This window comes from Anas acuta, chromosome 1 (assembly GCF_963932015.1).
Source record: "Anas acuta chromosome 1, bAnaAcu1.1, whole genome shotgun sequence".
NCBI classification, from domain to species: domain Eukaryota; kingdom Metazoa; phylum Chordata; class Aves; order Anseriformes; family Anatidae; genus Anas; species Anas acuta.
This window is the reverse complement of record NC_088979.1, coordinates 130,977,379-131,001,461: the sequence shown is the minus strand read 5'-3', so window position 1 is coordinate 131,001,461 and position 24,083 is coordinate 130,977,379. Positions and strand designations below refer to the sequence as shown.

The following is a 24,083-nucleotide window of genomic DNA, read 5'->3' as shown; positions in this document are numbered from 1 at the left end:
GCTTCTTGTATATTGATAACAACAGCTGCAACAGCTCGAAGGCATCCGGGCCATCCTTTACTTACTTCATCTAATTGTTTAGAGAAGTAAGCTACTGCTCGTTTATGGGGACCCAATCTTTGTGCTAGTACTCCCAAAACTATCCCTTGTCTCTCATGAGAAAACAACCAGAAGGGTTTCGAAAGATCCGGTAATCCCAAAGCTGGAGCTTGCATCAATTCTCGTTTAAGTTGTTTAAAGGCGTTTCGTGCTTCTCCAGTCCAGACTAACTTTGACTGATTACTCTTTATCAATTCATATAGAGGCTTTACCATTAGTCCATAATTATAAATCCAAAGGCGACACCAACCTGTCATTCCTAGAAAGGTTCGTAGCTCCTTTACCGTTTGGGGTTCTGGAGTCCGGCAAATGACTTCCTTACGTTCAGTTCCTAGTTCTCGCTGACCTCCCGAAATTCCAAATCCCAAGTAGGTCACGTGTTGTTGAACCAGCTGGACTTTCTGTTGAGAGACTTGTTATCCATTTAAACCCAGAAAATTAAGGAGACTTATAGTCCATTGAATACAACTCTCTTTAGTCTCAGTAGCTATTAAGAGATCATCTACGTATTGTAACAAAGCCCCTTCAGTGTCCGGAGGTATCCAAGTTTCAAGTTCCTTTGCTAATTAGTTTCCAAAAATAGTGGGGCTATTCTTGAATCCTTGTGGTGGCACTGTCCACGTTAACTGTGTCTTTCTGCCTGAGTCAGGTTTTTCCCATTCAGAGGCAAATAGGTTTTGGCTTTCAGTGGCTAAAGGTGGGCAGAAGAAGGCATCTTTTAAATCCAGTACGGTAAACCAGACTTGACTATTCCTTAATTTAGTCAGCAAAGTATAAGGGTTTGCCACTACTGGATGTATATCCTCAGTGATCTTATTTATGGCCCTCAGATCCTGAACTAGCCTATATCTTTTCCCATCTGCCTTTTTAATTGGCAATATGGGTGTATTGTATTCTGATTCACATTCAATCAATAATCCATACTGTATAAATCTATCAATTATCTCTTTAATTCCTTTCCTATCTTCTATCCTCAAAGGATATTGCTTAACCTTAATGGGTTTCTCTCCTGGCTTTAATTTAATAATTATTGGGGTCACATTTTTAGCTCTTCCAGAGACTTCAGTGGCCCAAACTCCTGGATATACTTGATTTATGATCTCTAAGGGTATTTCACTTTTAGGGTCGGTTTGTATTAGTGCCAGGCTTAACACATTTATTAGTTGTTCTTCTCCTATCCTTAATTCCATTTTCCTTTTTTCAAAGATAATTTCTGCTTCTAATTGTTCTAACAGATCTCAACCTAATAGAGATTTTGGAGATCCAGGTAGATATAAAAACCTATGTATCCCCATTTGTTTCCTGTTATAAATGAGGTCTGAATTTTGTAATATTTATAAAACAAATATTTCTAAAAGGTATATAAAAGGCAAGTAAACAGCGCTGGGTGTGCAGGGAGTCTACGCTCCACCAACACGCACACACAAACATCAAACGTTCTAAATACATGTATACAGAACATTGCTTTACATAATAACCCGAGTATGCCTATACATACATACAATCAGGATAGGTAACAAACAATCCTTTGAGTTCCATAACTTAACAGTCCCCATTCTGCCAGCCTGTTCCTCTTCACTTCTTTTTCCTGCTTCTGTACCGATGTAACTTCATAGTGTTGCTTTTTTTTTTTTTAAAAGCAGGCTCCCCTCTAATACCCTTCTCTCCACAGCAGTTCTTTTCAAAACAACTGTTTAATTAGTCAAACAACTTTGAATGTAACAACAACAGCAAACACCCAGAAACATCCATGCCTTAACGGCTGGAGAACAAGAAACCACCTGGAGAACAAGAAACCCCAGACTGCATGGAGTCTCCTGAATCACCCTTCTTTGTTAATATCAACCATTTTCTCGACACGAATTACCACTCCATATATAACATTTCCCCAACTTGTATTTCAAAGGTTCACAAAAATAAGCCTTTTCGGTTACACCCTTTTACGTTAACATAATCATTCCGTAAAGGCATTAATGCTTGATTTAGAACTGAACACGTTGCCCCATATCAATAAGAAATTTCACTTCTGTTCCTCCCCTAGCTTCATTATAATCAGTGGAGGATCTGCTAGGGTAGATTCCCCAGGTCCCCGTTATTCCTGTTGAAATCAGGGACCAATGATTACCCTAGAAAAAGGCTAGTCAATTTGTCCTCCGAAGCCAGGTCCAAACCGTTTTGTTTTATTTATTTATTTATTTATTTTCATTACATTTCAGAGTTGGTCCAAAAATTCCATAGGGGTTTCTTTTAGACCTTGTTGGAAGCATATTCTCAATTCCCAATTCATCCATATTTTAGTATTTACTTAGCCGTTCATAATTTTAGGGATGATTAGGGTCTCAGTGGGGTCGGTCAGGGGAATGCAGTTGTTCACAGTTCCCTGAGCAGTCCCATCGGTAATCTGAGCTCGCACATGAACTCAGGTTGTTTTAAGAGTTAACTGCTCTTCTGTTTCCATAACAACTCTCTCTCGGACCCATCATGATCTCTTTGCCCCAAAGGGCTAACACCCATGATTTTAAGATCTCTGCCTAGAGCAGAGGCAGAACTATTAACATTCCTATATCCTCTTTCCCTGCTCATTCAACTTCAAACACCTTTAACACTTTCAACAACCCTTTTAACACTTCCTTTATCTTTCTCCAGCCTGTACTTCTCTAATGCCAACATCAAAGGCTCAGTCAGGGGCCAACTTAATTCCGTACCTTTTCCCACCAAGATGCTGATACAACATTTCATCCTATTCTCCTTCTCAAAACCAACATTAACTGTAGCAAAACATTAGAGTTTAAAGTTCCATTTAGGGGCCACTTTTCTCCACATTCCAGCTTATAAAGCGGCCACCATTGATTACAATATTTTATCAATGTTTTCCTGTTCACACTTCCACCGGCAGATCCTCCAATATCCTTCCAGTGACTCAAAACACATCCTAACGCACTTTTCTTAGGAATTTCACTGCTTACTCGCCCCCCCATTTTCCAGTTTACACTTTCAGAATACACGTGTTACTTACAAAAGCGTATCACAAAAACGTATCACTCACAAAATTACAGGCACGCAATATCTTTCAGTAGCGATGTCACAAAGCTACTATTACCAGCAATATTGCTAAAATCACAATAACAATAGTCAGAGTCAAATTCCACATGCGATAAGTCAGAAAACCGAACTGTGTAACACCATAACGATATCTTTCTTATAACAATGCCACGAACCTACTATTACCACCAGAAAAATAGCCAAAATCACAGTAACAATAACCAGAGTTAAATACCATACTCCATGAGTCAGAAAACCGAAATAGACAACACAATTCCAGATGGACCTTAAAGCGAGCTCTTTCCTTAAGGTCCCCAAATATACTTATGGTGCTTACCACAAAGTATATACCAAACACTGCCTCGCAGAAGATCACCTTCTGACTTACAGACAGTTCCAGATCCAGATGGACCTCAAGGTCCCCAGATATACTTGTGGTACTAACCACAAAGTATATACCAAACACTGTCCTGCAGAAGTCACCTTCTGACTTACTGGACAGTCCCAGATGACCGGTCTACCAGAAAACCAAACCAGAATAAAGAATATACTCACTTACAATGATGGGGTCCTTGTCTGCCTCCGCAGTGATCCGGTGAGTCGAGGAGTCCCTCCGGGAAATCCCGGGGGTACCCTAGGGAGTCCTGTCCCCAGCGGGTCCTGCGGACCGGCAGAGAGGTTGTCCCATCTGGGGTGCCAGATTGATTCAAAGATCGAAGCCGAAATTCCTTTAAGTGGTATATTCTTTATTGCAGCGCTGGATGCACGGGGGATCTCTCCACCTATCGTGCATACCCAAAGCGGAAAGCAGTCTTGAATTTATACAATCAATCTATCAATATTCTACAAGCGCCTATACATATGCATTACCTATCCCCGCCTTCCCTCGCTTCTCATGCTAATTAGCCTTTTGGCACCTTGCGCCTGCGTAGAGCCTCCCAAGAATTGTGGGCAGGGGTCTTTGGGACGTGGGCAGGGGTCTTTGGGAGGAAGACCCTGAGTCTTCCTCACAGTGTACTTTTCACCTTTGGTCAGGAATCTGCTGAATTGGCACGTTTCTTAATTGCGAGAGCTGGTTGTTGCCAATTCTTCCGTTTGTTGTATCTTTATAATGAATTCCAATGTCCAATTTTGAGATTTATAGTCCTTCCATTTGTTTCTCTGTCCGTCTGCCGCTTCCTTATCGTGAGTTCCAGTGTCTTGTTTCGAGATATACAGTCCATGTTTGGGGATTGTCCTTGCCTCCCCAATGCCTCCCCAATACCTCCTTAATCAATTACCAGGAGATATTGCCAAAATCACAATAACAATAATCAGAGTCAAATTCCACATGCGATAGGTCAGAAAACCAAAATATGTAACACTGTAACGATATCTTTCTTATAACAACGCCACGAAACTACTATTATCACCAAGAAAATAGCCAAAATCGCAGTAACAATAACCAGAGTTAAATATCACACTCCATGAGTCAGAAAACCAAAGTAGGCAACACAATTCCAGATGGACCTTAAAGCGAGCTCTTTCCTTAAGGTCCCCAAATATACTTATGGTGCTTACCACAAAGTATATACCAAATACTGCCTTGCAGAAGATCACCTTCCGACTTACAGACAGTTCCAGATACAGATGGACCTCAAGGTCCCCAGATATACTTGTGGTACTAACCACAAAGTATATACCAAATACTGTCCTGCAGAAGATCACCTTCCGACTTACTGGACAGTCCCAGATGACCGGTCTACCAGAAAACCAAACCAGAATAAAGAATATACTCACTTACAATGATGGGGTCCTTGTCTGCCTCCACAGTGATCCGGTGAGTCGAGGAGTCCCTCCGGGAAATCCCGGGGGTACCCTAGGGAGTCCTGTCCCCAGCGGGTCCTGCGGACCGGCAGAGAGGTTGTCCCATCTGGGGTGCCGCATTGATTTAAAGATCAAAGCCAAAATTTCTTTAAGTGGTATATTCTTTATTGCAGCGCTGGATGCACGGGGGATCCTTCCGCCTATCGTGCATGTTCGAAGTGACAAAATATCTCATATTTATACAGCGAAACAATGAATATTCAATTAGCACGCATACATATTCATTACCTAACCCCGCCTACCCTCGCTTCGTATGCTAATTAGCTTATCAGTCCTTGCGCTTGCGCAAAGCCTTCCAAGAATTGTGGGCCGGGGTCTCCAGGATGTGGGCAGTGGTCTTTGGGAGGAAGGCCGTAGGTCTTCCTCGTAATGCACTTTTCACCTTTGCTTAATCAGTTGTTTTCCAAGCTGTAAAAATGCTGAGTTGGCTTTCAGTTTAACTGAGGGTCGGCAGATAACAGGAAGTCTCAGTTAACAAGACAAGACAATTGACTCAAGTTATCTCAAGTCTCAGCCTGACTGAGGGTTAACAGATACTCGGATGTTTTCAAATAACAAGATGCTTAAACATAACAAAAGGTCTACAGATAACAAGATGTCGTTTACTTTGTCCTTGCTAACTTTTAACCACAAGTTTTATTCTATCCTAAAGTGAGTTTATACTATATCAGCATCCCAGGAGGTGTTCAAGGCCGGGCTGGATGGGGCTTTGGGTAGCCTGGTCTGGTGGGAGGTGTCCCTGCCCATGGCAGGGGGTTGAAACCAAATGGTCTTTAAGATCCCTTCCAACCCAAACCATTCTGTGGTTCTGCGATTCTGTAATCTTGCTGATAACGTGCAAAAGAGCGGTACGTATGCATCATAACGTGATAAGGACAAGCTCACGGAAGGGCGGAACTAACCAAACCAGACTTGCACACATTCTTTGCTGTAGAGAGGCACTGAAAACAACACGGCGTTTACAGCATTTGGTGGCTTTTATTTTATTTTGGTTTTATTATCCCCACCCGCCCCGCTGCCCCTGCAGGCCCCACCGGCAGCGCTCCGAGGGCCCCAGGCTCCAGCCAGCCCCCCTTCCCCGGAGGCTCTCTCCCCGCCGCCGCGTCCGGCCCCTCCCAGCCTCCGCGGTGCGGTGCGGGCGCCCCCTGGCGGGAGAGTGGCGATGCTCAGCGCTGATTGGCGGGGCGCGGCGCGGCGGGGCGGGGCGGGGCGGGGCGGCAGGGAGGCGCGGCGCTGATTGGCGAGGTGGCGTGGCTGTCGGCCGGGGTGGAGGGCAGCCATGGGCGCTGGGCTCAGCACGGTGAGCGGGGCAGCTGGATCCGGCGTTTTGGGGGCGAGGGGTTTTGGGGGCGAGGGGTTTTGGGGGCGAGGGGTTTTGGGGGCGAGGGGTTTTGGGGGCGAGGGGTTTTGGGGGCGAGGGGTTTTGGGGGCGAGGGAAAGGGCTGCGGCTGCAGCTGCGGCTGCCCCTGCACGCGGCGCTGGGGATGGGCCGGGTGGCCAGGCGGTGGTGCCCGGCCCTGGCCCCGCCTGTGTGGGGCCCGCAGAGCCTCCGGATACTCCCCCAGCCGTTAGTTCCCGTTTCTGCCCATCAGCTCTGTTAGAGCCCGGCTCGCAGCGCACCTGGGCTGTTCCTCCCCGGGCTCCTCCCAGGAGGTTTTTTCAGGACCTGACCGCGAGTCACGAATTGCCTTCCCCGAGGCTAACGTGGTGCTAAAGACGTTCCTCAAAATTAAACTTCGTTCTGCTGCAGCAGGCTCAGATCTGGTCAGTGGCTTCAGAAGGGAAGGATTTGCTAGCCCACAGCTGCTGCTTTGCTCATTTCAGATAGCCATATGATAGCCATATGTTTAAATCGAATTAGCTTATTCTGACATGTTCGTATTGCATTTGAGACATCATCTCTTGCCGATTCAGCTTCCTATCTCCGCTTGACTCTGTCACTGGTTGCAGTTCTTATTAGGGGTTTATTTGCTACAGTGTAATTGTCCTAAGCAACGTCCCCATCCTTTTCTTCTTTTTTTTTTCATGGCTTAATAGCAAAAATTCCTAGAGCTGAAGTAATGTGATGGGTCTGCAGATATTAAAGAGTAAGTTTTTTTGTAAACTTCAGCTAATTTAGAAACATCTTCTGTCTGGCTATTTCAGTATTTTCAAATAAAAGTGAAAAATGCAGCGTGTGCGTGGTATGGTGTGCTTTCAGGTCAAACCAGCTGCTGCTATCTTATACATCTGTACAGCAGAATTTTGAGAAGAGGGATTTTATGCTGTCTTTCCTTTTAATTTTGCACTTGCTGTATTTTCATTAATTACATTGTACATCTTATATCCTCCCAACAGCTGTGTCAGGTTCAGAGAGATGTGATTCCAAAATGCTGGTCAGGTCCCTCTAAAACAAAAATTAAAGTAGAAGCTGGTTGTACAGGGCTTCCAGCTCTCCCAAGAATCATCAAGAGCACCTCATGTAGTCAAAGTATTTTGCAAAATTTTTATTTTCAGTTCTGTCTCCGTTGCCCTCCTTTTTTTTTTTTTTTTTTTTAATGTATATAGGTATCGTGGAAAAATGCAGCTGCAGTCACGCTGTTTCACTGCCCTGAGTTAAAACCTGGAACAGCAAATGAGGGTCAGAGAGGATTTTTACCCTGAGCATTACCTGGATGCGATCACTCCCATACCCGTCCAGGAGAGAGGAGGGCTTGTGAAGGTTTATATCTATGTGTGCACTGGCAGGCGGGGAGCCGTGATACCCTGGCCTGAGGAAGGAGCCGCTGTCATGGGGGATCCCTCTGCCCCAGGGGCTGGGGATGACCCCCCTTGGCATCACCTTGCAAGCCCGGTGGCATGGGATGCAGCAGAGGAGCATTTGGGGATGCCATGGGCAGAAGCCACCTGCGAGCATGTCTGTGTCTTTGGGAGATGGGCAGCTAGCTGCTGGGTGCTGTTTGTGTGTCTGCATATGCTCATCTGTTGGTCTTGTTAGCGATTGGACTTGGGGACATGGGGACGGGTCTGACAAGCCTCTGCTGGCATGCCCAGTGTCACAGTGTGGGAGCAGCTCTGGCTGCTCACAAGGCAAACTTGTATTACACTGACTTTTTTTTTTTTTTTTTTTTTTTTTTTTGATACTTCCTCATTCCACTCATGTTAGCACAGAAAAAGAGAGTATTGTTTTGGGTGGTTAGATTGTTACATCACACTAATATTTTCCTCCTCACCAAAATAACCTTCTATTGTGCACATGTATCTAAGGATCTGTCTGTTTTGCTGCAGTTACGTTGGGTTGTGACATACCCTATATGGCTGATCTACAGCACTATCCGGAGGCTTTTTGGGAATCCCTATCCTGCAATCACTCTGAAGGATCCTGAAGTGAAGTATGCATTGAGGCTGATAGATAAAGAGGTAAGTATGTGTACAGCGCTGAGCATCCTCTCCCTGAATTCTGTGAAATGCTTATAGTTTCCTAAGTCTTGGGCAATGTTGCAGCAGGGATTGCTTGGGAACAGTAGATGTTTTGAAGGCTGCTAAGCCTTTCTAGTAAAATTGATTAAACATATGTATTTTAAGTAAAGAACTTATTTATACCTGCTCCTTGCGTAATATAAGTGAGTTCTGCAGCATGCATTTCTGCAAGCCAGCTGAGTGGTGAATACTGCTTTAGAAATGACCATACTCATAGTTTCTGTCATATGAGCCTCATGTCATAGAGTATATCAGCAGGAATTACTAAAATCCCCACTTCTAGATGGGCTGTGAGACAGATGTCAGGCGGAACAGGCAGTTCTCAGTAGCATTCGGTACGGTAGCTATCACAAATATATTGATACTGATTGCTGTTATTGTATTTATGTACACTTACATGTATGTGTTACAGGAAGAAATATCTTTAAATGGTGTAGTTCTGACAGTAGCTGAGGTCTCTCAGCTTCTCCTTCTCTCTGTTTAAAGTGGAAGGTGTCTTCTACCTCCTGGGGTGCTCAAGTGGGCTTTCAGAGGAAAGTAGTCACCTTTTTAGTGCTGGATCTTGCTACCAGAATTTGGTAACTCTGCTTGGGGAAAGATCAAAAGATGAAAAATCAAAAGATGAAAAGTCTAAATTTCCCTTGGATAAACTGGCCATTAGAAAAAAGTATGAGACAGAAATCTTGCCTTTCAGGTATGCATGAAGTCATACCTGAAGATATTTGTAGTGTTGACTTTTTAAGTCAACGGGATAGTCAAAATGTTATGAGAAGAGTTCTGTTGGAAGGAGCTTGGGACTGGAACAGAGCTTTCTTCAAGGTATGCAGTGTGCTGATAGCTTGGCTTTCATTTGTTCAATCAAAGAAAACAATTACTGTGTTTCTGAGCCTTGGTTTCTTGGGAAGTGAAAGCTTTCCCATGGCTTGGGTTGGGCTGCCATATTGGATTTGTTTCCCATGCATGCTACAGCAATGCAGTTATTACGTACTCCCCATTTCCTCATGGGATCTGTAGCATGTGGTGGCAGGTATGGTCTGCTTGACAGATCGTAACAGAAAATAATTCGCTGTTCACATGACATTTTTTTGCTAAATACTGATTTTTCTCAGTCCATCGTTGTATGTTGTGTAGTCTGTTTTAATCTTGGTATGAAGGAACAGCTCTGCTATAACCTGCTCAAAAGTTGCTGCATGGGGTAGCTTGGTCAGTGAGAATATTTTAGTGATGTACGTATAGAAATTTTTGCCTGTATGGAAAATGTATTCTGGAAACAGAAGTTGGTTTTGAAAAATAATAACCTGGTACTGAAGTAAAGTTTTTTGAGAGCTGTAATTCTGTGTTTTCACTAGCAGTTTCTAATGTCCTGCCAAAAATCAGGTGCAAACATTCTGAACATTGTACTGCTAAACTTCTCAACCATACCTGACTAGCTGGGGAGGAGGAAATTAGTCTTTCTGACAAGCTACAGTTTGTATTTTACAAGCTCTTAAAATTAAAATAGGTGAGAACTTCAATTGAAACATACCTGTCATTACACAAAAACATTTTAATGTCACTTGAGAAGGTAATTGTGGCTCTCAGCATGGATGTGGAGCAAACTCAAGACATGCATGGTATAAGTCAGTAGGCAGGTTTTTACTTGGAGTGTTGCATCTTGTTGCTTGTGAAGCACAACCAAAGACCCTCATATTTTAAGAGTTTCCATTATTCCCACTACCAAGTCGATATTCACTATTCCTTTTTTGTAACAGTGAAGCTTTTGGTAGCTTCACTATCAAAGCACCAAAATGATTTATTTTTAAAACAAAAATAAGAACTCTCTTTTTTGGCGAGTAGCTGGGGATTGTCATTTTTAGCCAGAAGTGTTTTGGTGATACAGTTGAGAATATGGCTGATACTTTGTTGGGCTGTTGCAAGGAGAATTGTTTCATCCTCCACCCTGTCTGCCTTTGGACATGGTGGCGGAGGTGCGATGAGTTTCTTGAGCCTTTTAGTGTTTCTCACAGTTGTCTCTTGTGATGCACAAAAGGCTTATGATCAGATATCTTTGGCTGAGCTATCTTGAATTTAATTGATGAGATGGTTAACTGAGAATTCAGGAGTTCACAACATTTTTGCTTTCTGCATGCTATTAAGGACAGTATCTTAAAATAAAGGATTACTGGCAAAATCCAACTTTGAAGCAGTGAAACTGGTGCTTAAATTTTCATGCAGAAACAGCAGTGGACAATGCCAGAGAAGCACTGTTACAATCTATGTGTCAGTTGTCATTCTAGTGAAGTTCCAAATAGTCACAGGTACAGAGAAGCACTTTTTAGACTGCTCCTCAATTAAATCACTTTTTTTTCTTCAGAATTTATCTTAAAGTGATTTGTTATGAGGAAAATGTTGTCAGCGTGAGCAGAACTCATAATTGAAGACTAGGTGAACTCTGAGATGGAAATCTGTCGTTTCTTAAAAACAAACAAAAAAAACACAGTATTTAATAGGATGTTTATGTAAGTTTCTGTAGAGGGGATATAATGTCTCGTAGGGCTTTAAAAAAGAAAGTCATTAAATGAGCTGTTTGGCAGTATGCTGTTTCTTTCTTTTTCACTATTTTAACTCCGTTACTGTGAACTGATTTTTAAGAGGTAAAACTTGTGTACTATGAGAAACACTAATCTTTTTGACATCCGCTAGTGACTTCTGAAGTCATCTTCTGCATAGAAATGGTAAATTTATCAGATTTTGAGATGTTGAGGTTTTTTTTTTTGCATTGAACTCCTGTGTTTTTAACCTTTAAATGAGAACTGGAATACTGGTTAGTTTTTTTAGCTTGCAACCTCCTCAAAGAAGGCAATGTAAATATTCATACCATTTAGAAAGTTGTTTAGTCTTAATCTACAAGTACCTCACTGTTTTGCAATTAACATATAAATATATATCAAAACAAGATTTGTGTATGTCTCTTTAACTTTTTTTTTTTAATTATTTTTATGCTGTTTCTAAAATATTTTGAGGAAAAGTTAAATTTTCAGGGAATTTGAGTGAAAAGTTTACCTCTGCAAGATTGCCCTGTTCAGATGAGTTCTTACATTATGCACAATCTTCAGTTAGGGTGCTGCTGTCCCCCAGATACTTAATCCTGAACAGGTCGGACTTGGGTGTTGATCATACAGGTAAAATTACAGTCATAATGTCCCAACAACATAGCTGATGATTATTTTTATTTTCTTCTTTCAGGAAGTTAGTCATGACACAAGAAGATTTCGATTTGCTCTTCCTTCAGTAGATCATGTTCTGGGTCTACCAATAGGTACGTTCTGTCTTTCCTTGCTGTGGATCAAATCCTTGTTCATTTAGAGATTTTGTGGGAGGATTTTTTGTTTGTTTGTTTACTTTTTGAACTGTTGAACTTCAAATACCGTCCATGTGGTTTCAGCTGGTATTTGGGGCTCTGCAGAACAGTCCTAATGCTGTGAGTCATCTTCAGCATCTGAATTCTTGTGTTATTACAGAGTGCATACATCCAGCTTGTTTCCAGGAAGATAGTTGAAACTAACATCGGCCTTTGCTTGTATTTCTCTAATCTTAACTTTCCAGTGTGCAGTATTCCCATGGCTCTTTGTCTCTGTGGTTCCTTTTCACCCCATAAGGCAATGTCGCCTCTACCTCTCTGCTAAGGCGTGCATTCCCCAGTAGGCCGCTAATCTGTGAGTTTGCAGCCAGTCTCATGGAACTTCTTCATCACCATGAAGCAGATGTTTCCTGAGGCCTTCCCATGTGGCATATTACCCTCTGTAATAGCTTAGTACTGTTGTTTCTTACTGCTTATGTAAAGAGCATTTGACTGTGATGTGTGTCTGATAGGGACTTTGGCTTTAACCACCTTTTGCAATGGTCTGTGGGTTAGAGGTGCTGGCTGGTGGTCCTTAGACACCTTTTCAGCATTACAATCTGACCTGATTTGTTTCTCTTTGGTTGATATATTATTCTCTTGATCCTAGTTTACCTCACTTTTCCTTAATTAACACGGAGGACTGAGCTGTCTCACCTCTGTAATTGTCCTTGTCCTAACAAAAAGGAAGCTGTCTGGGGTGAATTTGGCCTGCTGGATGCCACATCTTCCAGTATTTCATTCAGTAAGATAAGGGCAAATCAGCAGATGGTTTCAGTATAGCCCAAGAAGGGATGTGCCTCACCTTGCATGGTCCCAGCAGTAGTGTTGTAGTTGTGCTCACAAAGATGCTCTGCTTGGGATATATATATATATATATATTTTTTTTTTTATATAAATGGGGAGTGGTTTATTGGGTGAGAGTTGGGGAGCAAAGCAGCTGAAAGTTGGTGAGGGAGGTAAAAGCAGCTGGGAGCAGGAGGCATGGTAGCCGTGGGACAAATACTGGAATACACTCTGAATGTTCAGTGCAACACCAGCATTTTGCTTTTACCAGCCAACTTGGGTGTTACAGGAAAGAACACAATTCACTCAGAGTTGGATTGTGCAGGGCTTCATATGGAGGCCTCCCAGCAGCTGCTGTCCCATGAGTGAGGAGCTAAAGCTCTAATGGGTAAGAGCAGGATTAGTCATGGGTCTGCTCCTGTAGACAGGGATGACAAGGCAGTTGCTTGCCTGGAAAGATGAACAGGAAGCTGGTGCTGCTGCTGCCTCAGTAATTCCCCAACAGGAAACACATGTGCTACCAAATGTACATTGACTCACCCTTGTATCTACATGCTGCTTCAAGTCAGTTGTGGTTGCTCAATTCCCAAGTTACCAGGTTGCACGTCTTTATCCATCCGCTGGTTTGCCTCACTGGCCCTCCAGCTTGACAGACCAGCTTTCAGTATAGTAGCAGCTTTGTGTATCCCATTACAAGCAGAGGAGCCGTACCATCTTTGGAGAGTTATGTTCATCTTAAGAGACAGTGGTGATAAAATAATGGAAAACAAATCTTCCCTATATATTCTTCACATGTTCCTCTTAAGAGTATTGGAATTTTGTTGGAAAACCTTTTCAAGGAGTTAAATTCTAGTTGGTTGTTGTTGTTTTGTTGTTGTTAATGTTTTTCATTAAAATATAGACATTGAGAAAAGGAATTATTGCAGAGAGTTCAGCTGATGTGTGAGAGATTGAAACATGATTGCTATTTTATTGGAGGAATAGCGGCGTTAAAAATATGCTTTACATCTAGGCAGCCTTAGCAATGGCAGCTGGAAGACCTCGTGGTAGACTGGAGTGATCTGTGGTCAAAGAATTTTCTATGTTGTGACTAAACTATAGCAGTTTGTAACACACACTTTAATGAAGTGGTTTGAGTAGCACTTGGCAGTTTCCCCCTCCCATGTTCTTTTTATGTGTTTGTAATGGAGAGAGATCACGCTGTTTGCAAGATCTCACATGCAGATAGGGCTTTGAAATATAAATGAGTGAAGATACCAAAACAGATGTGATAGACACGCAAGGTTAGCTGCCCTTCCAGGTAGAATCTGTGTCTGGTTAAGAATAACTGTGGCAAGATATTACAATGTCAGGAAAATGAGAAAGGAAAGAGTGGTACCTCCAAAACAAGGTAAACTGAACTTTAAGACTGCTTTCACAATTCATGTCAACCTGATAGATCCACAGAAAGAGAAGTCCTTTGAAAGCAAACTGTTGTTTTTTTCATACCTGCACACAGGACAGCATATCTACCTGTCTGCACGGATCGATGGGGCCCTGGTTGTTAGACCGTACACTCCGGTCTCCAGTGATGATGACAAGGGCTTTGTGGATCTTGTTGTCAAGGTGAGAATGTATTGCTGCTTTTCCAGGCTGGGCAACTGCTAAGCCCACCCGTGCTCTTGCAGTGCTATGTGGAGTCTGATGCACCATGTTCTGTTCAGCTGTGTGCCACTGTGAGCTTTCATTACTCTAACAAGGAATGTGCAATTACCTACAATCCACGCGGCATTCCACAATCCCTTTTTTATTGAGAGTTCTCATGAGATACTGCATAATTTTCTGTATATGCAGACTGCCATTTTCCAGAATTTGTGTACACTTGCAGATGCTCACATACTTTTTTAATCCTTCTGAAATAAGGAATTAGCCTTGCCTGAACTGTCCGCTTCTTTTATAGCTAATGTAACATCGTCTTTGTGGTCGTTATTAAGAGTGATGATTTTTGTTGTTACTGACATGGTGGACTGATGTCATTGATGAAAATGTGATTTAATCTTGTGATAATGTACTTTTGTTTTCTCTTGGTACTTATACTAAACATATATTTGAAGATGACAGTAATTTAAATGGCAAATGGTTGAATCTTCAGTTAGTTGCTCTCTGCTCTTTTTGTTACTCTGGCTTTGAGATGCAAACAGTTGGTGTACTGAGAAGTTGTTTGGGAACATCGCTTTGCAACTGGCCTGTCAGGGAACATTCATAGAAGTTTTTCCATTTTCAGTTGCAGTAGTTACTATATTTTTAACTTGGGTTTAGATCATGTTGTTTATTAGAGATACTTTCTATGTACAGAACTAAAATGGAGAAATTGCCAGTCTATGTCCAGTCTGATCAAAATCAGGGCAAGAGCATCATTTTAATCTTTATCAAGAAATTTTAATGCTTGTCTTTCATTTTCAGTCAAATCTGTCTTGATGTTATTTCTTTATGTAATAGTTGTTTCCTTTGAAAGAGGAGTATGAGTCTATAAATATTTGAATGGCAGAGAGAAGGGCAAATACTCATCTTTGAGCTGTCAGATTAATAGCTTCATTGTTATTTTTTAACAGATTTACTTGAAAGGTGTCCATCCAAAGTTTCCAGATGGAGGGAAGATGTCTCAATACTTAGACAGCCTGCAAATAGGGGATACTATTGACTTCAGAGGACCAAGTGGCCTGCTTGTCTACAAAGGAAAAGGCAAGGCTGACTCATAAATATAATTTGTCCAAAGTAAACAATACAGAAAAAACAAACAAACCACAAAACACATTATAAAATAGCAGTAATCCTGATCACATTTTTTTTCCAGCTGAGTTCAGGTCTTTCTCTGCACAAAATAAAGTGCTAGTATTATAATTAAGTCAACAGCCATCTTGAGGAGAATCGTTATATGATTGTAGAAGTGCCTGTGTTTTTACTGTTCTTAAAGAAGGGAATTCTCTCACTGCTTATACGGGCATAGTTGCTACACTGATAAAAACACTTAGTATTTGTGCTGTCCACTGCTAATTTCCCAAGTGAAATTGAACTTTATCAGCAGGAACTACCTTTATGCCAGTATAAAAGATCTTACTTTGGTATAGTGCAGCCACAAATTTGTCATAAAAATCTTCCGGCAATTCTGTGTGCAGAACTTAAATGTGTGGTTTTCCTGATCTTTGTGTTCACGTTACCCTATATGTAGAGACATGTGAATAGAGGAAAGACAACGTTTGGGGGAATTTCAAGAGCTTTGTCAGATTTGGCTGTCAAATCGGCTCAAAAGAGCAGATAAATATTAAAAAAAAATGCCTTGCATATTTCAGGTTTTCCTTTAAAATAATCAGCATGGGGGAAAAAAGTTCTAAGGAGATAGATTCTGGAAACACTTCTACATAAAGGAATCAAGGCTTCTGAACATTGTTGGGGCTAAGGGACTCAAGCAAATAGAAATAGTAATGGCTTGATGCTGTAGTCACAGAATCAGGAGTGGTACCCCATGTCGGTGTCTGATCTTATTGCCATGTGCCTTAAAATCTCTAATAATGCTTCAGGATTTGTTTTTCTTTGTGATATCTTTGGTTCACCTTTGTTTTCTGCCGCTATTTTACAAACAGGGAAGAGTGACAGGGCTGAAACAAAGTCAATTAATTAAAAATACTGTGAAGGGACCATAGGCCATTTTTCCTGCTTTCTTCAGTGTTTTCCATCTCTCTCTCTTTCAGGTGTGTTTGCTATTCGGCCTGAAAAGAAAGCTGAACCAGTTACTAAAAAAGTCAAATACGTGGGGATGATTGCTGGTGGGACTGGTACGTGCATATAAAGATTCATCCTTGGTTTCTGACAGCTGCTAGATGTGTTTGTTCATATCTTCTCTCACACGTTTGCTTGTGCTTCCTCTTGCTTCTTTACTTTTTCACATCATTAACCAGCATTTCTCTTTCAGGGATAACACCTATGCTGCAGATCATTCGAGCAATCATGAAAGACAAAGATGACCACACTGTTTGTCAGCTGCTGTTTGCTAATCAGGTAATTCTGTGCTTATTTCTGCTTATAAAGTTTTACTTAACAAACACAACTCCACTCAGCAAATGAAATTATTGCTGAGAAAGCATGGTACAAAAATACAAACCCCGGAGGGAGAAATGAACAGAAGTGTTGAAAACTTCCTGTATGAAAACACTGTAATGAATTCCTTTGTTAGCATTACTTATGAAGTGATACTGTCTTATCAGCTAACAGGTTCTGTCCTGTCTCACTGCTTTGCTTCTAATCCAGTTTATAAATGTTTTAAAACTCTGGATTCATCTGTGCAAATTGTTAATGTTTTGGGCAGACTTCTAGAGCTGTCTTTCTTAGTGGAAACATGGAAGAGGTGGACATCTGCTTTCTTCAGCAATTGCAGCTCCCCAGTTTCAGAATAGGGTTTGTATGCTCTTTGAGAATACCTTAGTTAAGAAAAAAAATAAAATTGGTCTCCAGCAGCTTCCTTGACTACAAAGCTGTGATTCTTCACAGCTGTCTCATTTCTATTCCCTCCATCAGCTCCTCCATTGGTGTTTCTCCTCCATTGGTGTTTCTTTTGCTCTTTGAGGTGTATCATACTGCAGTGCTGGAAAAAGGGAAGATTCTCACCCATAGGGTATTTGTGATACAGAGATATTTCTCGGATGATCAGTGCAAACCAAGTGGCAGTGCACTGCTGAACTAACTATATGCCCCTTTCTTTGACTGATATTTTTCTGGTGTTTATCTTCTTTCTATATTCTATCTCATGATGAATATCAGTTTCTGGATTACAAGACTCCTCTTCATGCCTGTATTTTTTAGCTTCTCTAGGCTCCCCTTCATCACTCCTCTCTCCTGTGATATTCAGTATTCCCATTTCCTCTGGACCATGTCTGAATCATAGAAGTTTTTTTGTACCCAGAAACAATGATCCAAGTGCCTACAAACACCTTGTTCTGATGCTTTATTAAAGACCTTCTTAAGAGCGTTAGTATTGCCCTCTGGTGCTGGTTGGGGCAGCTGCAGAAGTTGATCTCTGCTGCGTGCTTGGAGTTGGCACAAACTGTAGTAGCTAGCAGGGCAGGAGGGCCAACATTGCCTGAGTAATTCTGAATGACTAATATAGGACTAGAGCTCCTTTAGCAACCTAAAAAAATTAACTGCTACTTCTGAGGAGGATTCAGGGAACACTTGCCTATGTATTAGCAACAGCCTGTGTAAACATCAGTCCTTGCCTTTAAGAAGTCCATATACCCAGTAACTGTACAACTATATAGCAGCCTACTGATGGATGGACAGACAAGAAAGCCTGCAGACTAGAGTTTTTTTGACATTCAGTATTGTAAAGTACTTTTTATATGTGTTTTGTTGATGTTTTATTTTGACTCTCCTGAAAGGGCTGTGTTGGATTACACACCACACAGCTTGTGAGCTCATGTGGTGCTTCAAACCAGCCTTTCTTGAGCTGGTCAGTCCCAGTTATAGCCTTTCTGGAACACAGGCAGCTGCAGGTCCAGAAATAGGCACCTTCTTGGCTATAGTTGCTGGCACATTCCTCATCACCCCCACAGTTACAGACATAGTGGTGTCCTAAGTGCCAAATTATTGGGGCTGTAGAGGATGATGCCAGTTTTATTCTCTACCCTTTCCTTCCTTCCTGAACTGCAGCTTCTTTTATGGGAATAAGGCTTTCTTTTGGCCTTTAACAGTGTTGCATCAGGGAGGAGCAGAACTTGCCTAACATTTTTTGTTACATACAGAATGGGATACCTTTTTGGTTATTCGTTCCACATCTATTTTAAAAACTAAGCGATCTCTGTATGGTAATGCCAATGATTTGAAGTGGCAAAGGTGAAAAACTTGCCTTTTTCCTGATGGAATGGCAAAGTGTGGAGGGTAGGGAGCTACTTGTGCAGTCATGGTTATTTTTTTGATGAAAATTGCTTATGTAATGGTGGTGTTAAAAGAGGGCTTTACTCTTATGATGTTAACACTAATTTCCCTAATGAGTGAAGGTTAATCATAATCATAATCAGAGCATAATCATTGTTTTCCTTGTCCTGCAGACTGAGAAGGATATCCTGCTACGTTCAGAGCTGGAAGAGATCCAAGTTCAGAATCCTAGTCGTTTTAAGTGTTGGTATACACTGGACAGAGCACCTGAAAGTAAGATCTAACATGCTACCTCCACCAATGCTTAAGTTATGAGAATTAATGCACATTTGATGCTGTTGTATGTGTATTTCTGGGCTCCTTTGTTGTTTAACGACTCGCAGGTTTATGCAACTCAGAATGCATTCAGCAGCATCATTCCTCACGTAGTGATGCACACAAGCTTGAGGTATTGTGTTTCCAAAGCTATGAAGTTCACCTCAAGTGAATGGTAGTGTAATGTTCCTCCCATGACTAGACTTGAATATTAGCCATTATTTACTCTGATCCAAGGTGACCTTCCTTTCTCCTTCCCCTTAGCCATAAATATAAGATGGCAACATATTGTCTCACGTTCAGAGCATTCATTAAGGCAGCTGTGAGAGGACTGGTAGAGGCATTGCATCTCACTAAGGTGTGGCTGAATACAGGCTCATACCTAGCTGTCACATGACAGTTTGCACTAGCTGCTCTTTCTAGGCAGTGGATTTGCCTTTGTATTAACAGTGATTCTCAAAGACAATGTGGTTTCATCTTGGTGCAGTCCAATTTTAAAGGTAATGTGATCTGGTTGGGTGCCGTAGGTGAGAGATGAGCTAGCTAAATGTGTCTCCCTCAGCTGTGCAAGTTGAATGAAGAAAAGCCTGAAGAGTTATTGCCTAAGGTTTTCATGTCACATCAGGGTAGATTCATGCCCCTAGTCAGTGGTAGTTTGGAGCAGAGAGGGAAAAGCCACAGGCTTTCTTACCTTGTGACCAAGAATATACCTCCCATAGAATTGTGGGGAGGGTTTTACTGTCCCCAGAGTCTGTTGCTGTCATGCAATCTTCTTCAATTAGTGTTCTCCCTGAATTTCTAAGGCAACTTAGATTCAGATAAAATTGTTGTTCCTTCTCTTTGGTATTTGTGAATTGTGAACTGATCTTAGCAGTTGTGATGAAAGATCCTTCTTAGACCTCAACACCGTTCTACAGAATTCCACTAACATGCCTGTAAACAGACCTGAACTGGATATTTTTGGATGGGCTGTGGGAGAAAAATGTCTCGATTTTATTGTGCCTAAAGGTTTGGGTCAGCAGCGTTTTTATCCCAGAGCTGGGGATATGATGGGTAAATGTGAACCCTAGTATTAACTGATTAGCACAATGAGTGTTCCTACTGGGAATAACATCAGCTAGAGTTCTTCTAATGAAGATATAAATTGGTGGCATAAGGAGAATAGATGTTATTTTTTCACAGCTCTGCTTGGTATTTCCTGGGGGCTTTTAGGAAGTTTTACTAAAAGTTAGCCTGTTTTCTCCATGCATCAGTTTTCCATCTTAAAAGCAGGAGTGGCAGATTTTCCATATAGAATAGGTCCAATTAAAAAAAAAAAAAAGCACACACTTTTATTATAAAGTGATTTGTTCATCCCCCCCCCCCTTCATTTTTTTTTAACAGATTGGGAATACAGCCAAGGATTTGTGAGCCAAAATATGATCAGAGACCACCTGCCCCCACCTCAAAATGATGTTCTGATCCTCATGTGTGGACCTCCACCAATGATCCAGTATGCCTGCATTCCCAACTTGGACAAACTGGGCTACACCAAGGACATGAGGTTCTCTTTCTAAAGAAGACTTGATACCTCAGCGATCTTGTAAGGAAGGGAAGAAAATACATTTTATGGGGAACAAGACAAGAGAGGTGGGTGATAAACAGTGCTGGGAAGCTACATTTACATTAAAAATAATTAACATTTATCTGAATCTCTGGCAAGTTAGACACTTAAGCTTAACTGTATCATAACCATACTGTATGTTGCACAGAAACAAATGTATTGCAGAGACATAGCAATGTATTGTATTTGCCATGTCTGTCCTGTAGAAATATACTCCATCTCAACGCAGGAAAGTATAACTTCTTAGGGTGGCAAATACTTGTTTACACTTCTCTTAGCACTGTAATCAAATGCAAGTAATATCCTGTTTCCTAACACTGCATACCCAGTATTTTATTTGGTATGAAGTATGAAATATATAGAATGAGCTGGATTATTGACCTTGCTTATGCCAAACTTTAATCCTTACAGAGCTTTTACTATATGAGGGCCAGGAGCATTTGCCTTGTACGTATAACCTTTGCAACACCAGAAGCTTAAAGATTCTTGTTCATTTGAAGGGTGACAATTAACCATTTATGACTGACTGAAGTTGTCCAAGTTGCCTCGTTAACCAAAACAAGAGTAGACACAAATACGAAATCTGTTCCAGTGTATTTTGGAATAGCCTTTCTTCAATGTAAACACTTTTCCAGCTCGTCACATCCTTGGGCAATGCAGGAAACTATGGAAAGCAGGAGGCTTTACACGCAGTTCTACAAGTAGCTGGAAATCTTTGCTTATACATGTGTTGAATACTGAAAAAAAATACTAACTAACATTTGTTTTTACTTTTGAATAGCAGACAGTGTCATAAGAGTAGAAAAACAGTTGTTCTGCAGGTTCTGTGCAGTGAAAAAACGCTGGGTGAAAATTAGATCCAGATTCAGTTTCTTGTTTCCTGGAGTCTGATTAGGAATGAAGGGAGCTCAGGTTTCACCACTCAGGTGGGTTCCAGCAGGTATCCCAGCTTCACATGCAGTATGCCTACAGTCAGGAGACTCACCTGCATATCTTGCTCTGGCAAAACCACAAAGGGTTGCTAAGGATTGCATGGAACAGCCTTAAGTCACCAAACTGACAGCATATAGAAATGTCTCACTGAATCTAAACTGTTCTTGGATGCTACAGTTTATTTTTTTAAATGTAATTTTTTTACAGCAACTTTTTACCTAACCTTTAGTAAACTTGATGCATCTTGCATACAAAACCTTATGCTTCCAAACAGATGCTACTGACATTAGAGATAGAGCAGTCCCTGCAAGGAATCTGTGTAACTAAAAATTGATTTCTAGTGATAAAATCAGAGTGATTGAAAAGATGTCTAGGGGTATGTGAAGTAATGTGGATGCTAGTTAGCTACAAGTATCAGTGTATAATAAATATCTCTCTTTTTTAAAAGACTTGGGTAGGTAGTTGAAGCTATAACTTGCCGTGCTTTCTTTTGTGCCTGTACAACAGATGTGTACCATGCATTTAAAAGGTTTCTCAGCACGAATTAGAAGGAAAAAAAGATATTGCACAGTTAATTTAAGGAACCTGAGGCAGATAATACTATTATTAAATTTATTTTATTGAATTTACACTTGCCTCTGAAATCTTGAATTTTTGATGTGTGCTTCTAAAACTTATTCTTTAATACTATGCTGTGGAGTTCAAATAATGCTCAAGTAAGTTTCAGTCCGTTTTATTGTGAGGCAAAAAGCAGATATTTGAGAGAAATTATCTTGGTTGCTGGGTTGTATCATTAGGGGATAAAGAAAAATTTTTTTTTTATGACTGTATTTAATGAAGTTTTCATATCCAAAATAGTTAGTTGGTAACGCATCAATGTTTTGTATTACTTTGTTTATCGAAGTACTGGCTTTTTCACATCTATGTATGAAATAATTTTGCAAGTGACTCGTGTTACACAGCACATCATCTTCAGCCTCGTAAGAGAAAAACATGTAGAACACTCCAGGGAGTGAATGTTCAAAAAAAAAAAAAAAGGGAGGGGGGTGAGAGGGGGCCTGTGAAAACTGCTGTATTCAGATGCCGAATCAAGGAGCAAACTATTGCTGTTTTTCACCCCAATCTCTTAGTTTTATCTTTACTTTATACATCTGTGTGAACATGGATCTCTTTTAATAGAAAAAATGAGGGATTTTTTATATGATCCACTGAAACAAAACGGTGTCCCAATCCCTTTTGCTTGATGGTCCTGTACTGTAACATTTAAACAAGTAATAAAAGTTGGGTTTGCATCTTTTTTGATTATTTGAGCCAATTCATCTGTCTGTCTTACAGAAAATAGTGTGGTGGATGTTATTAGACAGCTTGCTGTGGCCAGGTGTGAGAGCAGGCTGGTCCTGGAGGGTTTCACCCAGTTCCCAAGTGGACCAGGGCAGCTCTGTGCATCTTCCAGGTATGCCCTTACTGGAGGGGAAAGAGGCAAGAGCTACCAGAACCACATCCTCTTCGGGGAGGCAGAAGCAGCTGAAAAAGGGCTTGGGGTACTGAAACTGAGGGGCAGCTGCAGCCAGGCGCTGTGGAGAGGAGATGCCTCATCTGGCTCCCTGCCTACAGTCTGAGAGGCTCCTGCTGACTGCAGAAACTAGTCCTCACAGCAGCAGAGGCAAAACATCACTACAGCAGGGAGTCAGTGGCTTGTGATGGGAGGTAAAAAGAATGTTTTCACATTTCCTGAACAACTGTGTGAAACAGCTGGAAACTTGCAAGTAGGGTCCTGTTCCCTATCCAGCAACTGGCATGGTGTTACATGTACTGCAGTTGTGCACAGTGGCAGTACAGTTACAGACGCCAATGCAATGCTGCTGTGTATGTGTGGGCACACATGATGGGATAGTCCACTTCTGTTATGAAGCCACAACACAACAGTGTTAGTAATTGATCCAGCTGGAAAAAGACAAGCATTTGTCTGCATAATTTGATAGAGAAATGCTAGTCAGCTTTCTTAATTTAAAGTTTCTTAAATTAAGAAGGGGTAGGGTAAGGTTTTCTGATGCTTTTTGATCTGAAGAACTACCTGGTGAAACTAACTGGCCAACAGCAGTAGGTGCTGCATGTTTCCTGTTTTGGCAGAAGCATCTCTTCTCTATCTACGCTTTTGTGAGCTCTTGAGCTCATCCTCACGAGTTTCATGCATTAACCAAGCTATACAATGAAAATGATGGCAAAGTGAAGAACAAACAAACCAACCAACCCCCTAAACTTTGCTTCTACTCACTATTAAAAAACAAACAACAACAACAAACACAAATTACCTAATTACCTTTGGATTAGACTGAGGTCAGCAACTTACCCAGTAAAAATGTACACTGTTAGAAAAGCCTGAGGTATGACTGAGTCACCAGTTCAGCCTGGCTAAATAAATGAACAAAGTCAAATTTACATCATTAAATACTCTGTTGTTTGTCCTCACCTTTATTATCCACAGCACAGATTCTTGGCAAATTCCCACCATTGCTGAGGGGCCAGGCTCCTGAGCTGCAACCCATGAGGCAACCAGGTGAAAGCTGTGGCACACCCTGGAAAATCTAACCTGGATCCCAGAATAAGTATCAAGGCAGCTTAAGCAGCTCTGGTACCTCAAGACTTACCTGAGTCTTGCTTACTTGAGGTACCAGAGCACCTCTGGAGGAGTCA

At 41.4% G+C, this 24,083-nt stretch overlaps 1 protein-coding gene across 1 annotated transcript; it reads left to right on the top strand.

Annotated features, from left to right (window-relative positions):
• Positions 1-6,190: 6,190 nt before the first annotated feature.
• On the top strand, positions 6,191-22,686 carry CYB5R3 (cytochrome b5 reductase 3). The gene is made up of 9 exons (XM_068656459.1): positions 6,191-6,307; positions 8,275-8,406; positions 11,692-11,764; positions 14,130-14,236; positions 15,223-15,352; positions 16,360-16,443; positions 16,581-16,666; positions 18,712-18,811; positions 20,237-22,686. The coding sequence occupies exons 1-9, from the start codon at positions 6,287-6,289 to the stop codon at positions 20,407-20,409; spliced, it is 906 nt and encodes a 301-aa protein (XP_068512560.1). The 5' UTR covers positions 6,191-6,286; the 3' UTR covers positions 20,410-22,686.
• The last annotated feature ends 1,397 nt before the right edge of the window (positions 22,687-24,083 follow it).